Here is a 16,781-nt window from a genome sequence, read left to right as displayed (position 1 = left end):
GGAGGGTCATGGTGGTCCTCACATGTCAGAGGAGAAGTGCACAGATGTACTGTGAGACCCTGGTTTTCCCTGACAAACACACAGGGCAAAGCATATTGGGATTTGGGCAGTTTGAGCAATCAGAGTGATATCCCTGGGGCTCTGGTCGGAAGCTTCTAAATTTAGTTCCTAGTTTAATTTAGAGAGTTCTGCAACTTTAATCATGCATTAAAAATACAGCAGCCTGCTAGAGCAGCAGGGAAGTGCAGGGACAGGGAAGAGGAAGTACAGGGGCATAGAAGTGTGGGTACAGGGAAGTGTGTGTGTGTGTGTGTGTGTGTGTGTGTGTGTGTGCGCACGCGCGTGCAGGGACAAGAAAGTGCAGGGACAGGGTTGTATTCAGTGTTTAAAATCAGGAAAACAAGATCTGCTGGGCAGTAAGTCAGCTCTCCTAGTGAGAGGAGTACAGCCAAGTTCATTGGGAATTTAAAGAATAGGAGTCCCAGCACCAGATTAAAACCTTTTAAGGAAAGGCTTTTATTCAAATGCTCAGAAGTGTCTCTGATGCAGTTAGTGACCAGAACATATCTATCAATGTGACCGGAAGGTTGTCTTCCTGGGAGCCTCCAGACAGTTACGTACTTCTAGCCAAATCTTCAGGCTGTACCCTCTCTGGTCTCCTGACCTTCCTTGAGGGGTTAGAACAGAATTTTCTGGAACTGCATGCTCCATAATCTTTAAGCTTGTGTCCTGTCTCATTCAGTGTAAGCTTGCAGGGGTAAGGGGGACCCCTTGGCATCATTTCCCAACGCAGCTCAGAAACAGAGACCAGGGATTCGAGAGGAGACAAGAAGCCCCACCTACTCTGTTTTTCTTAGGAAACTTACTATCTTGCCTGCCTACTTTTCCAGGAATCCTGACGAGTGCTCTCCAGGGTCAGCCTGGGGCTGTTTGGCAACTTCCATCAAAACAGCCCTTTCTTAAAGAGGGCCTTGCAGAGTGAAGGTGTTGATCCGAGCTGATTTCCAGGCGTCCGTGCTCACTCGATTTTTTTTCTTTTTCTTTTTTTAATATTTATTTATTTATTATGTAAACAATATTCTGTCTGCGGGTATGCCTGCAGGCCAGAAGAGGGCACCAAACCTCATTACAGATGGTTGTGAGCCCCCATGTGGTTGCTGGGAATTGAACTCAGGACCTTTGGAAGAGCAGGCAGTGCTCCTAACCGCTGAGCGATCTCTCCAGCCTCCTCACTCAGTTCTTTTAATCAATGAATATAAAAGAATAAGAAGCCCAGCTTTGCTAGAGAGCAGCTAACGAGCCAAGATCAAAATAATAATGCAGACTCCACCTCTGAGATGACTGACCTTTTTTCCTCCCTCCCTCCCTCCTTTTCTTTCAAGACAGGGCTGGTTGGAATTACAGGTATGAGTCATGACCATCCGTTCAAAATTATTCATTTCAGGCGTTTGAGTAACAGTGAAGTTAGAAAAACTTAAATGAGGAGCCGGTGGAAACTGGTGAAGGAGCCCACAATAAATCCTACAGAGGACACCACCCTAGGCAGCCTTCAGAGACTCAGAGAGGAAGATCTCCAGGATAAATTGACGGATGAAAATGTGCTGGCTAGAACCAGAGCATGTTATGAAAAAAGCCATGTTTCATCATGCATGTGTCTTGCATGTGTCCTACAGTCTTGAATACCTGTGCGTCAAGGAGGGAAGCTATGCAGAAGGATAGCTGGCAGGTGTAACTCTTAAGTGTGTCTCAAGGCTTGGTCCCAGCGTTCGGTAACTGAGAGTATACCCCAAAGGCCTGTGAACTCTGGTCTCTTTTTCTCTCTCGTTTCTCAGCCAAAAGGTAACACCCATTCCTGCTAGGACACTTTACCTCGTCACGGGCCAAAAACAGCAGGGCTGACTGACCATGGCTGCTCCAAAGATATGCGCCAGAACAGGTGTTTCTTCTGTAACAACACTGATGTCTTTGCTGTCAGGATGGTGTGGTGGTTTGAGAGAAAACGGCCCCCAAGGAAAGTGGCCCCAAAGGGAGCTATGGCCTTGTTGGAGTAGGAATTGTGAGACCACTTCTTGTTGCCTGCAAGATACAGGATACTCAGCTAAATCTCTAGCACCATGTCTGCCTGTACACTGCCATGTCCCACCATGATAACTGCCTGACTCTCTGAAACTGTAAGGGAGTCACTCCGATTAAATGTTGTTTTTTTAATAAGAGTTGCTCTGGTCATGTTGTCCCTTTACAGTAATAGAAACCGTAGGCAAAAGTTGGTACCAGGGACTGGGGTATTTCTGTGATGGGCCTGAACATTTTTCTTTGGAGGAATCTGGACTTCGGTTCTTTGGGTTAGGAAAGCGGTGGAATACTTTAAGCACTGTTTAATGGGCCATACAGTAGAAGCACAATGGTGCTGATCATGATTTGAACTGTTGGGGGCTGGCTGAAGAGGTTTCAGAGGAGAATTTTAGTATGTTGCCTAGAAATCATTTTTGTGATATTTTGGTGAAGAATGTGGTTTCTTTTCTTTTTTTTATTTGTCTGAAGAGCCTGTATGAGGCTAAAGTGAAAACTTTTAGATTAATTCCATTGACAGAAAAAAAATTAATCTCAAAACAGCCTAGTGTAGACTCTGTCGTGTGATTATTAGTAGTAACTCTAATGAAGATTTATAATGAAAAGGAGTAAGCTGAGCAAATAAAAATATAAAATGTACAGATTGAGAAAAGGGTCACCAGGAAGTGAACTAGAGATAAATCCTGTGATCAAGGAGATAAACAGATTAAGCAATGGAATAAAGGGAGTGGTGACCTCAGGACAAGATCCCACCCAGCTGAGTTTCCACCTTATGAAAAGGAAACTTAAGAATCAGGTGTGGTGGTGCACCCCTTTAATCCTAGTACTGGGAAGGCAGAGGCTGCCGGATCTCTGAGTTTGAGGTAGACCAGGTCTACAGAACAAGATCAAGGAGAGCCAAGCTTAGGCATTGGAGGTAACCATCAAAACCAGAAAGTTGGTGAAGATGTAGTTGAATAAGGATCCATGTTCTATCCCCAGCAAGCAGCAGAACTTGGCAGCTTCAGCCACATGGCTTTGGATTTAGAGTTAAGAACAGAAGAAACAGGTGATGGAATTTGTCTCTATGACTAAGGAAAACGGCTGAGGCCAGGCATGTGTCAACAGTGTCTCTGAATGAAGGCCTAGTAGACAAGCCATTGTGTGAAACTGTGACATTTAAACTGAATTGCTTTGGAGAACCTAAGATGTTAGATGCCAGAGTCACGGGAGACCTGCCGAGAAGAGCTGCTAACTGGGAGTGGAACCAGCCCGAGAGAAAGAAGTGTGTTTAGCAAAGCTGAAAGGAGTTGGAGATCTGAAGAGCATTTTGACATTAGACATGGAGATGTAGAGTTTGGAGTGTGCCCAGTTGGGTTTGGTCTTCCTTTGGTTCAGTATTTCTTTGCTGGGCTCCCTTCCCTGTGTTTTGTATGTGACCTGTTTTTTATTTTAATTTTCAGGTGATTATAGTTTCAAGAGATTGCATGATCCCAGAAGACTTTGGACTTTAAAACATTGTTGAGACTGTGATAGACTATGGGGACTTTTGAAGTTGAACTGAATGCATGTTTGCAATATGATGTGGCTACACGTCTTTGAGAGCTAGGGAGTGGAACATGGTGGTTTGAAAGAGAATGACCCCCATAGGGAGTGACACTATTGGGAGATTAGCCTCGTTGGAGGAAGTATGTCACAGTGGAGGCAGACTTTAAGGTGTCGTATATGCTCACGATACACCCAGTGTTAGCGACCACTTCCTGTTGCCTGCAAGACAAGATATAGGGACTCTCAGCTACTTCTCCGGCACCATGTCTGCCTGAATTCCACCATGTCCCACAATGATGATAATGGACTGAACCTCTGAACTGTAAGCCACCCTTCAATGCTTTCCTTTATAAGAATTGCTGTGATCATGGCGTCTCTTCACAGCAAGAGAAACTACAACCGAGACAGGAGGCCAGCTGGTCAACACACCATCGACTTCTTTTGGAGAAGAAGGTAAAAGTTGGATTTTGCTGTTTCTGAATGTTTGGTTCCCGTTACTGGTATTACAGGCTTGTACTGTTATGCCTGGATTTTCTGGTATCTTCTAAACTATGCTTTCTGTAGCTTGTCCCTCCCACCCCACCATTGTGACTGCAAGAACAGCTGACTTCCATGACGGTCTGCATCCCACCTAGAAAGCCTGGAACCAGAAACAAAGCCCATAATAAGTGTCCAGGATCATGATTATAGTTACTTATTTTCACATGGTCTGTGCTGTGCTGGAGGGAACCCTTTCTGGATTGTTGATGTCGGCTTTCTTGCCATGTTCTCACATGCCCAGGAGACCATTCTACCCACTGAGCTCCGCCCTGTTTATGATCTCACGTTGCCATCGAACTTTTCATAGTTTCCAATCCTTTGCTGAAAACCCTCTTTTACCATTGTCAATTTCCCCCACCAGATCCTTTAGTGTATTGTGAGAGTTATTTTTAGATCCTTCTCTAGTGATTCCAGTACACAGATCATTCCCAAATCCATGTCTGTTGGTTCAATCTAGTATAATTTTCTTCCCTTCTGAAGTATCTTCTCCAGAGTTCTTATAGTACAGGCCAGCAGAGAATGTGATGTCTCATGCAGGCCACCAGAGAATGCGATGTCTCATGCAGGCCAGCAGAAGATGTGATGTCTCATGCAGGCCAGCAGAGAATGGGGCCAGGGTAGACCTTTCAATTCACTCTCAAGCAGTCCCCTCCCCACAGTTAGGGTCTATTTCCTAATAAACCCATTGAACTATGAACTGGTCAGTGGATTCATTGATAAGGTTAGCACAGTCCTGACCTAATTATTGTAGTGATATTTTGTTTGTGTTTTAACAAATAAAGCTTGCCTGAAGATCAGAATGCAAAGCTAGCCACATGAGTTAGCCATAGAGGCCGGGCAGTAGTGGCACACGCCTTTAATCCCAGCACTAAGGAGACAGAGGCAGAAGGATCTCTGTGAGTTCAAGGCCACCCTGGGCTATACAGGATTGAATCAGTCTAAGAGAGAAACAGAGCTCACACCTTTGATTTCAGCATTTGGGATCACATGCCTTTAATCCCAGCACTAGGGAGGTGGACACAGGAGTGATATGGGCTTGGCAGAGGGAGGAATATGAGGAGATCAGGGCATTCAGTCTGAGGATTCAGAGAGGGAATCTTGCCTATGTGTTCTGAACATTCAGAGAGGTAAGAACTCTAGTAGCTGGCTGCTCTGCTTCTCTGATCTTTCAGCTTTCACCCCCTAATATCTGACTCTGGGTTTATATTATTAAGACAAGATTGCCTTACAAATTACCTCTCAAACCATGAGTTCAAATTAATCCTCAGCTTGTGCAGATCAGAGTTCTGTCACTTTGATATAAGCCAAGACCATCTGTGAAGAGGGAGTCTCAGTTGAGGAGCCTCTACAACTGGCCTGTAGTCAAGTCTGTGGGGCTGTTTTCTTGATCGATGATTGGTGTGGGAGACCCCAGTCCACTGTGGGAAGTACCATCTCTGAGATGGTGGTCTTGGGGTGTCTATGAAAGCAGGCTGAGTAACCCAAAGCAGCACACCTCCATAGTCTCTGCATTAGATCCTGCCTCCAGGTTCCTGCCTCGAGTTCTTGTCCTGGCTTCTACTGATGGCCACCTGTGTAATCAAATAAACTGTTTTCTCTCCAAGTGGCTTTTGGTCATGGTGTTTATGACAGTCATAGGAAGAAGACTAGGACACAGGCATTTGTCACAGCAATATAATATAATAATATAAATGTATATAAATGTAGAGAGAGCCAAAGCACTTTTCTCATTATATCCTTGCCTTTTTAATATGGAAACATAGTTGGCTCACATTATCTCTGTTATCTATAGTTACAGTCTGTCTGTCTGTCTGTCTGTCATGCTGAATCTGTGTTAACAACTGACTTGTCTTTGGACTTCGAAGTACATTCTCCTTGGCATCTTCAGCCATTTTTACCAGATACTGAGTAATGTAGTCATTGCTTTATTGAATCCTGGATTTTATTTATTATTATTCTTCATTGTAGTAGGCTGTTGAGGTCTTTCCAGATCAATTTGCTCTTCTCAAGGCTTTTTAAAAACCACAAGAGTGGATGGAGTAAATTTTTCACTCTGGCAATATTTGAGCTTTCCTATCAAGTGTGGCTCCTGTGAGTCCTCAACCAAATGCCTTAGATTAACTACCAGCGAATGTCCACTGTATGGTGGAGGACGTGTGAACTCAACAATCTGCTTGGTTTTCAAGTGTTTGCCCATTTTCTCCTCTGAGTCTCCAAGTGATGGACATGCAGCTGAGCAGTCAATAAGGTCTCCAGAGGATGTTTGTGTGTACTGGAAGCTCTTCCCGTCCAGCAGTCACCATTTGCCAATAGCTCTTGAGGTAGGGTTGGGACTCCATGACCATCCCCCTCCTCCGTGTTGATTCTTTACAGGTCTTGTGCATGCTGCCATGACAGCTGTCAGTCCATGCGTGCAGCTGCCCTTTCGTGCTGGGACACATGGTTTGCCTGTGGTCATCCATCTACCCCTATGGTTCTTATAATCTTCTGCTTCTCTCTTCTGGGATGATCCCCGAGCCTTGGGAGAAGGGTGTGATACAGATATCCATTTAGGACAGAATATTCTGAAGTCTCTTATTCTCTGCATGTTGGCAGTTGTGGGTCTTTGTATTATTAACCAGTATTCACTATGATAATAAACTTCTCTGAGGAAGCCTAAGAGATGCATCAATCTGTGCATTAGTCTATGGGCATAACGGTAAGTCATTAGGAGTCAGTTTAATACTGTGTCCCTTTAACAGAATAATTGTAGTAGCTTCTCCTCTGGGGCCTAGGACTTGCCTGGCTGTGGGTTCTTGTTCCCTTAGTAGTGAAAACCCTGAGCTTCATTTTAGGGAGTGGGCCTTGGATCAGTTCAGAAAGTAGTTTTATAATCTTCATGCCATTACTGTGCTGGTGGGAACGTCTTGCTAGGCTAGTCATTATTTTTAACTCACAGGATCCATAACTCAGTTAGACTGATGATTAGTTTTATCCCCAGTTGGCCTTTAGCACTTAACCACCACCCCCACACCACAGAAGCTGGCCAGTAGGGATGGCGCTTCTCGGTTAGCACCAACTTGATTTCTGCATGTTTATTTTTCTTCACTTTTTAGACCTGTCCACCGTTGTTCAGTTTCAATGGAATGTGTCTATTTCCATGTTTTTAACTCATTCTAGTCGATATATTCATGTTTCCTTAGTTTGTTGACTTACACAGTATTCTCAGCTGTTCTTGTCAAGTGTTGGCTCTCCTACATGTTCTAATTCTTTCCTAGGATTTTTACTATTTATACATCAATTCTTCTCCTCCATCTATCCTTAAAAATGTTTTTGTTTAAAATACTTTTTCAGCTAGGCCGTGGTGGTGCACCCCTTTAATTCTAGCACTTCAGAGGCAGAGGCGGGCTGATCTCTATGAGTTAGAGTCTAGCCTGGTCTACAGAGCTAATTCCAGTACTGCCAAGGCTATACATAGGAACTCTGTCTCAAAAATCTAATGAAATAAAATATTTTTAATATACCATATTTTGACCATATTCTTTCCCTTCCTCCACTCCTAGATCCTCCCCCACTGCCCTACCCACCCAACTTCATATTCTCGCTCTCAGAAAAATAAGAAAAACAAAAGCTGAAAACCAAAAAAGGAAAACCAAAACAGACAAACAAACAGAAAAGGAAAATCAAAAGACAAATTTTTTTAAAAAAGAAAAACAAACAAAAGACATGGAGTCTATTCTGGTTGGCCAGCTACTCCTAGGCATGGCGCTTACCCTGGAGTGTGGTTCAGCTACCCAGTGATGCTTCCTTTGAGAAAACTGTTCTTCCTTCCAGCAGGTATCAATCACACATAGCTTCTTGGTTAGAGGTGGGGCTTTGTGTCCACTTCCGCTTCCAGCTCTGTATTTTGTCTTGTTTGAACCTATGCAGGTCTTGTGTGTGCTGTCACGGTCTCTGTGAGTTCACATGTGCATCTGTCCTGTTGTGTCTCGATGTGGGATTCCCCTCCATGCTGTGAATATGTTTTATTATCATTGGTTAATGAATAAATCTACTTCGGCCAAAGAGTTAGTAAAGCAAAGCCAGGTGGGAAATCTGAACAGAGATATAGAAAGTAGGCAGAGTCAAAGAGACGGCATGTAGCTGCCAAAGGAGACAGATGCCTGACGAAACCTTATCTGTATGCCACGACCTCGTGGCAATACATAAATTATTGACTGAGGTTTCTGTCCTTCCCAGTCTCACAGTTGTTCAGTCCCAAAGAAACACACAGAGGTCTACATTAATTATAAACTGATTGGCCTAGTAGCTCAGGCATCTCATTAACTCTTATAACTTATATTAGCCCATAATACGTGTCTGTGTTAGCCACGTGGCTTGGTACTTTTTTTGGTGAGGCAGTCACATTGTCTGGCTTCCTCTCTGTCTGGGTGACAACTGCAGACTGAAACTTTCCTCTTCTCAGAATTCTCATTGTCCCGCCTCTACTTCCTGCCTGGCTACTGGCCAATCAGCGTTTATTTAAATTACAAGTGACAGGGTACAGACCATTGTCCCACAGCAATAGATTAATAAAAATGTGTTAATTCAACACAACACGTAAGAGCTACCAAGGAATATGACTAAACTATTGACCAAATAGTTTCTGTGATTATTTGCGTCTGGGCAGCTGGGAAATGAACAAGTAGTCTCCTACTACAGGATCTCAAAGAAGCTGTTTCCTTAGATTCTTTTTGCCTCCCTTCCACACAGATGCCTGAGCCTTGAGGGGAGGGGTTTAATGAAGGCATCCCATTTAGGACTGAGTGTTTTAAAGTCTCTCACTGCTTGCACTTTGCCAAGTTGAGGGTCTCTGTGTTAATCACTATGTATGGCAGGAAGCAGCTTCTCTGGCGAGGGCTGCTATGTATGTATGTCAGTGAGTATCCACAGAGGCCAGAAGAAGGAGCCCCCTGGATCTGGAATTACAGGTCATCTGAACAGCTGACATGGATGCTAGAAACTGAATTCAGGTCCTCTGAAAGAGTAGCAAGGCCTCTTGACTGACTTGCCATCTTCCCACCCCCCAGGGTGCTTTTATAAAGCAGAATTTTGCTTTATTTTCTTGAGAGTCCAAGATTCCATCAACCTGAAGTCACCTAACTCCTCTAGGCCTGGCTTAAAAAGCAGTCTGAGAGCCACCCTCTCTACCCCACATGCTGTCCAGGACAGGCCTTCCTTGTCGGATTTCCTAATTGTCTACTGCACAGAGGTGTTTGATGCCCAAGTATTAAGTATCTTTTTTTTTCTTTTTTACTAGAAATTATGCCTAAAGTAGAATTATTCCCATGCTGCTTGTATGAAGTTCAGGCTAAGAATGAGAAGAGAGTGAGCAACAGCTAAGAGCTGTGGGAGTGGAAATCAATATTCAATCATTTAAAGACAGAAAGCATGAATAATGCACACTCGCTCCCTTCCATTCAAAGTAGAAAGCATATTTTTGGCAAGAGTCAAAAGTAACCGTTTTTCCCCCAGACAGTTTGGAATATGTTTCTTCTTTTGGTCAATCCAAACTCCTCTAGTTTATAGTATAGAATTTATAGTATAGCATTTATTAATCTTTGAAATGACACTCATTGTGTCCCAAAGATATCTTGTTCTTTCCAGCTTGCTCGCACAGAGATTATTATTTCAGAAGCAACTGTCTTGATTCAGGTTGGAAGAATTAGTTCTTAGATTTCTGACACTACAGCTGTTCTGTAGTGTGGCTGACTCTGAAGGCATTCCTCAGTAGCGTTGCTGCGAACTACAAGTCAGTGGGGCTGGGGAGATGCCTCGGTGGGTAAATGCCCACCCAGAAGCACTGGAGCCTGCGTTGAGATCCCCAGGGCCCACACAAAGCAGGTATGGTGGCATGTCCCTGAATCCAGCACTGGGGGTAGTGAGGGCACAGGTGTAGTGGAAACAGTGAGCTCTTGGTTCAGTGAAGAGACCCTGTCTCAAAAAATAAAGTGGGGGACAATGGAGGTAGATATCTGCTACCAACCTCCAACACTCATCCACGCACACCCTTGCACGTATGTGGGAGCTTGTGTACACACACACACACACACACACACACACACACACACACACCAAATAAAGATATATAAACCAGCCATATATATTTTAAAACTTGGAATCGATACTAAACCTGAAGATAAAATGCAATTAATAATAGGAAAATCTACTTGTAGCTAATGATGATCTCTGACAATAAACCTACATTTAAATGTAATATTTATTTATTCATTTAATTTTTATGTGTGTTGGTATTTGGCTTGCGTATATGTCTGTGTGAGGGAGTCAGATCCACTGGAACTTGAGTTACAGACAGTTGTGAGCTGTCACGTGCATGCTGGAATTGAACCCAGGTCTCTCTGGAAGAGCAGCCAGCCCTCTTACCCACTGAGTCATCTCTTCAGACCTGTTTTTGAAGCTGCTAGGTCCTGAGTACACATGCCCTTCAGTGTCTTACATTAATTGCTATCATATTTGCATGTAAACTATACATTTCTGTCCGTGTTCTTTAAACCATTTCCAGCTTAGTTATAATAACTAGTGTAACGTAAATGCAATATAAAATGATATATTAGATCATTTAGGAAACCAAGACAAGATAAGCATAGCCATGTTCAATGCAAACATGATTTATTTTCTCCAGACAGGTGTTGCTGTGTAGCCCAGGCTGGCCTCGAACCCATGACCCTCTTCTCTGACAGTAGCCTTCTGAGGGCTGAGACTGCAGGCATGTGCCATCGTGTCTGAAAAGATGCAGCTATTCTATTCATAGTTTCAGCTCACAGTTGGTTGATTTCCTGGATGTGAAAGCTACAGCTAAGCTGAGGACTGACTTGCTCTCTGCCTAAAAAACACTGTGTACATTGCCTTATTCCAGACAGTGAGGAGCATATTTTATGACCATCTGTGTGGTCTATTATAAGCGCCTTAAGGACACGAGGGTAAGATCTGCTTGTACTGTATCTGTGGTTGTACAATGAGGTTACAAAGACCAGAATGACTGTGGCAGACAGATGAAGAAAGGGACTAGGTATTATCGCAAGGCTAAGGGTAGACAAGCACACCGTTCTGGGACCTGTGTCCCTGCATGACATCCACTAGAATACACGCTCGGTAACACACGTGCCGAACTAAGTCAGTTCGGCAGGGCTGCAATGTTCACAGAGTACTTATGGAGCTTTGGGGGAGGAGAAAACACACAGGGCAATCTTTAAGGAGCAACACAAAGCAACATGTTTTTAAAGCAGTTGTGTGTTGGTGTTCTGAAAACACATGGAAGCTTAGAGGTCAGCAGGCACAGAAGGACCTGGGGAACGTTTCATGAGGTGGCTGAGGGGTGATTTGGGTGGGGAGGAAGGCATTAGCAAAGACAGGCAGGGGACACTATTGAGAAATGTCAGCGGAGAAAGTACTCGTGTAAGGTGTTATTAAAGGTGGCACAGGGGGGCAGGCTTGCTCAGTGTGCAGAGGTTCTCAACATTTCAGAAGCTGTTTAGGACATAGGTCATGCCTACCCTGTTCACCGCTGTGGTGGCCTGACTACCTGACACAAAGGTCCGCTGGTAGCCTCTGTTCGCTAAGTCTCTGTTGGAGGAACTGCTCGGTTGCAATGAGTTGGATGAAATAAGTCTATCTGGAAATCGGTGGGGACAGCCTGCAGGTTTTGGAGTAATGACAACGTCCTAAGCAGAAAAACTATTGTCAAGGCAGCAGCAGGCAGAGCGAAGGAGGGAGGGCTGGAGGCAGGCTGGGCAGGGAGGCGACCCTGCAAGCACCCAGGTGATTCCGGTTAGTAGTGAGCTGGGAATAAGAAAGTCTTCTTGAGACACAAGAAACTGGACTGTGACCTGTCTAAAAGGAATGTCGTCAAGGTGACAGACAAGGAGTTGATTTTAGTTGTTGAGTTTAGTGGTTTGAAATTTAGTGCTACTGAAGTTTGAAATTTTCTTTTCTCGTTATGTCTTCCCCCCCCCCTGACACTTCCCTCCCCACAGGATCATCATATCGTCGGGCTTTCTCCAATTATTGACCAATTATTTTTTTCATAGAATTGTGTCCACCTGTTCTTTGAACATTTCTGAATTGCTGGACCTGTTATTATGAGCAGCCAAAGACTGCTCCACAGTGAGCGTCAACCCCCCTCAGGTGTCTGGAATTCTTTCCCCAGTCAAGGGCAGCACTTATGGAAGGTATAGGATCAGCCCTAACGGTGTCTCTCTGGCACCAAGGCTGGAAGCTGGAAAGCCTCACTGACAGTCATCCTCCCCCTCCCCCCAACATCATCATCATCAGGGACTCGGGTCCACAGTATGAACCACACAGACTCCCCCACCCCATCACATGCCCACCTTGCTCAGGAACAAAGCTCTGCCTGGTGCGATAGCCAAGCCGGCAGTGCGTCCCCAGCAGCCAGTGGACCCGAGTGGGCCCGGCCTGCCCGCGGGCACCGGGCGGGGGAGACGGCCCCGCCCAGCCGGCCGTAGCTGTCAGCAGCGCCGCGCCCTGCAGATCCCCGCCTGCCCGCCCGCCTGGCTGCCCGGAGCGCGGAGCAGGTGTCCAGCGGGAGGCGGCGTCCGCCCGGGGCCTGGGGCTGGGGAGGCGCGAGCCCGTGCGCGCGTCTCGGGATCCTATCCTCCCCACGCCCTGCGGGTTCTCCTCTCCCTCCGGATTCGGCTGCCGCTGCCTGAGCCATGTCCACACGAGGTGAGTGGGGACCAGGTGACATGGTGTGCGGACCCAGTGCCGGGTCTGGAGGGTGCGCACTGGGCACGTGCCCAGGGGCAAGGGGCTGCGAGAGTCGTGTTGGCCCCAGCCGGGCCTGAAACTTTGGCAGCGACTCCCCGGGCTCCTGGTCTGGGAAAGGAAGCGCTTGCCCTTGACCTTGATCGCCGGATGTGGGCGAAGCCTGAGGACCAAGGTCCGGTGCCCAGCCCACCTGTACTAGCTGCGCCTCTGGGCTGGGAGGGCGTGGGGGATGGGCTGGCCACTGCCAGTCTTGCTGAAGAGCTGTGGAAGGGCTGGCTGAGTGGAAGAGGCATTTTTTTCCTCCTTTCTTGTTACCATTTTGTAGCTCAGTTATGGAAGGAATCCAGGGCTCGATGCAGCAAGATTTAAAGCTGCAGAGTTCATACTTCATTTTTTTTTTTAAAAAAAGTAAATTTACCTGTACTAACGGTTACCTGGTGTCCCCCTTTCTCGTCCCTCCCGTTTTTGATCTGGAGCAGAAATAATTACTGCAGGTGAAGTGGAAGGATGGGAAGAAAGGGGGAAAAATCAGAATTGCTTTTCAGGCAGGAGTGAAGGGAATGCATTTCTTGCCATCTGGAGCCAGCAGTGATGCTTGGGAGAGGAGTTAGTCATAGCGCAGCGGCTGCTACTATGAGTGAAATATTAAAGAGATCAAGTCAGTGTGCAGCTTGCAAGCAATTAAAATGAAGTGGCTCGGTTGCTTTGTCATAAGCCTTGAAGGAAAATATTGATTATTTTTAGAAAGTGTATTTGCAAAGCAGAGACTTCGACATCTTTGACTCCCCTTGACGTGACTTGTGACAGGTTGCAGAACTGGTCTTTAAACTCTGAAGCTTTGGCCCTTTTTGGTATGGGAGAGAGTTAGAAATTCAATTACATTGTTAGATAATTAAGCACTTCCTTTTAGGGTCACTCTGGGGATTATCATCCATAATCTCTATTCAGAATGCTGAAAATTCATTTTGCAGAATCTGATCTTGGTTGGTGATTGCTCTGGAAGTGGGATTGTTCTCCTTCATGTCTAGAAGTAGGATAGATATGGAGCTGGGATTTACATTTTACATGATCGGGCTATAGCGGTGGCATGGAGCCCTGGGCTATGTCCAGCATATTTATGGCCAATGCCTTGTGCATGCTGGGGTCGATGGAAGGAAAAAGGACGCAGCGTGTCTGGAAGGTCTTGATGAGCAGGTTCTCCTGTGGGATCCCAGGACACTTGGTCTGGGACTCCGAACAGTGTTCTGAAGCTGAATTCACCCCTGACCTTTGTGCTCACTAAGGAGCATGTGGGGAAAATATGTCAGAGGTTGTAAACTCTCTTGGGTAAGAGCATTTGACTTGGTTTTGCACACCACTAAAATCCCTTGCAGCAAAGCCTCGCTAACTGTTGGTGCCACCCGACCACTGGGAACCCTGACATGTCCTGAGAAGCATCCAGCCTAACAGATGCCATCATTAATTTCACATGGTCTCTGTGGTTTATCCAGGATGTCAGATGGGTGCTAAGTCTGCATGGAACCTGCTTTCTCAAGTATTTCTGAGCCTACCTTCAAACACGCTGATTTCCTGTTTCCCTTTCAAACCCATGTTCGTAGTTGTGCCGGTTGGTTTTCACTGTCAAGCTCACCCCTTTAAGAACACGGTGCGTGGCCACTAGTGTTGCCTCCCCATTTGACAGAAGGAGTTGAGGTTTCGAGAACTTTTGTATTCAGTGCTCACTCTTCACTGGCTGGTGACTGGGAGGGAGATCCTGCTCCCTGCCCAACGCTGTCTGGTTCAGGTCCTTTGACCAGAGTGTTCACGAACACCTTCACGGGAGGGAAACAGGATTGCCTGTGCTTAGTGACAGTCATTTGACCTTCCCGTTCTGACCCCTCCATTTCCAGCATGAGGACCAAGTCATAGAAGCTATCAAAGTCCGAGGGTTTTTATTATGTCTTTGCAAAGTACTGTTATTTACACGGATTGAAACAAAATTCTAAACGATGAGCAGAGTGTGTGCTTGGTGAAGCAGCTCCTCTGGGACCTCAAAACATATCAAAGCTGTGAGTGACCCTGTCTTTGGCCAGTTCTGTATCTGTTGCCATCGCTACACGTGGAGGTGGAGATTAAACCCCAGGATCAGAAAGTTAACGTGTCTGTTTAAATATACAGATAATAAGCAGGAAAGTCTTTAGCTCTGGGAAATGTAAATCCCATTGTTTTATTCCATGTGAGGCATGGAGGGCAAAACCTAAAACAAAACAAAACCGGGAACACTGACGTAAGTTGGATTTTAGTAGGAGAACAGCTTCATTGAAGAAAAACAGAGAAAAAACACGTACTTGTTCGCTATTTAAGACATATGGAGTATGAACTAAAATGAAATCCACTATTAAACCAACGATTAGTGTTTTTAACTTTCGTGGCAGTATAAGTTAGGCTGTTTGCATCAACAGTTTCTCCACATGTTCTGGCTGAACTTTTAGCCTGGCGGAGTGTTTTTATCGCTGGAGAACAGAGTGGGCTCATCGTCATCTGGATCTGGACTCAGCATCCAGAAGAAATGGCCGCACTAAGTAGAGGCTCTCATAATTCGTCTTTTTAAAAGGCTGATTACCAGGTCTGGGTGTAGAGCTGATGGATCATCTATTGCAAAGGCAGAGCCCTTGAGCCATACACGTGGGAAGATGTCCAAGTACTTCTAAGTACTATTAGATTGGCATGAGGCCCCCAAACTTTAGGGTTCTCAGGCATCTGGAAATCATATACAGATACCAGTGCTTTGTGCTAGAGGTACCAAATAAAGACATTTGGGGAGGCAGGGACCGGGAGGTATTTTATCAGTACAGTGCTTGCCACAGGCAAAGAACCTGAGTTCAGATCTCCAGCACTCATGAACAGCTAGGCCTAGGTGTCCAGCAGTTTGGGAGATGGAGACAGGGGCACCCCTAGGTTCACCGACTATCTGGGTTATGTGCTTCAGTTCAGTGAGAGACTCTGTCTCAAAAAATTAAAATAGAGAGCAGTAGGAGAAAATATTCCACATCTACCTCTCATCTCCATGTGCACCTGCACACATAGGTGCACGTGCGCACACACACACATACACACATAGGTGTACACACACACACACACACACACACACACACAGAATATGCAGGGTAGGGCATGGGGAGAGAGGACACTGTAGTTAAGAACACTTACTGCTCTTCCCAAAGACATAAGCTCAGTTCCTAGCACCTGCATCAGGAGGCTCAGAACTGCCTGTCACTTCAGTTCCAGGAGCTCCAGTACCCTCTTCTGGCCTCCACAGAGTCTTACATGAATGTACACATTCTAACATGTGTTTGTGGACACCACACACACACACACACACACACACACACACACACACAAACCTAAACCATTTAAAGAATATTCAGGGTAGATTCTGAAGTCTGACTCTTCCACAGGCTCAACTTAGCTCTGTGCAGGCCAGTACGGCAGCCTTGGAGAGCGCCTGTCTCTGAGTGCTGGGCCTGCATCCTCTCACAGTTATCATAGGATCAGTTTTAGGTCACAGAAATAATATTAAAACCCTCCCATATGATAAAAACCTGCCAGCACATTGATAGAATATATGTAAGTTATGAAGTAAGTGTTTAAATTCAAACACAGTGCAAGAATATGAGGTTAGAAATAATATTTTCCTATTTTTACTTCCTACCCGGATAATAAAACACAGTGAACACTGTAGTCAGAGACCTTCCAGCTGATTTCTGATTGGTTAGTTTCTGGTTCAGTTCAATAGCTGTTAAATATTTATTCAATGTCAGACACATGGCAGATAATGGGCATTGTGCAAAAGGCATGAGTGCGCTAGCCTCTCAAAGACTGCGTCTGCATGAAAGGTGGAG

At 45.4% G+C, this 16,781-nt stretch overlaps 1 protein-coding gene across 1 annotated transcript in view; it reads left to right on the top strand.

The window, feature by feature from the left end:
* Window positions 1-12,693: 12,693 nt before the first annotated feature.
* The window catches only part of Ablim1 (actin binding LIM protein 1), a 293,795-nt gene continuing 289,707 nt past the window's right edge, over window positions 12,694-16,781 (top strand). Inside the window, exon 1 of the mRNA XM_075974520.1 lies at window positions 12,694-12,858. Within this exon, the coding sequence (XP_075830635.1) occupies window positions 12,846-12,858 (13 nt within the window). The 5' untranslated portion in view covers window positions 12,694-12,845. The remainder of the gene's footprint in view (window positions 12,859-16,781) is intronic.

The sequence above is a fragment of the Microtus pennsylvanicus genome, chromosome 5 (assembly GCF_037038515.1).
Source record: "Microtus pennsylvanicus isolate mMicPen1 chromosome 5, mMicPen1.hap1, whole genome shotgun sequence".
NCBI classification, from domain to species: domain Eukaryota; kingdom Metazoa; phylum Chordata; class Mammalia; order Rodentia; family Cricetidae; genus Microtus; species Microtus pennsylvanicus.
This window is presented reverse-complemented; position numbering and strand designations above follow the sequence as displayed.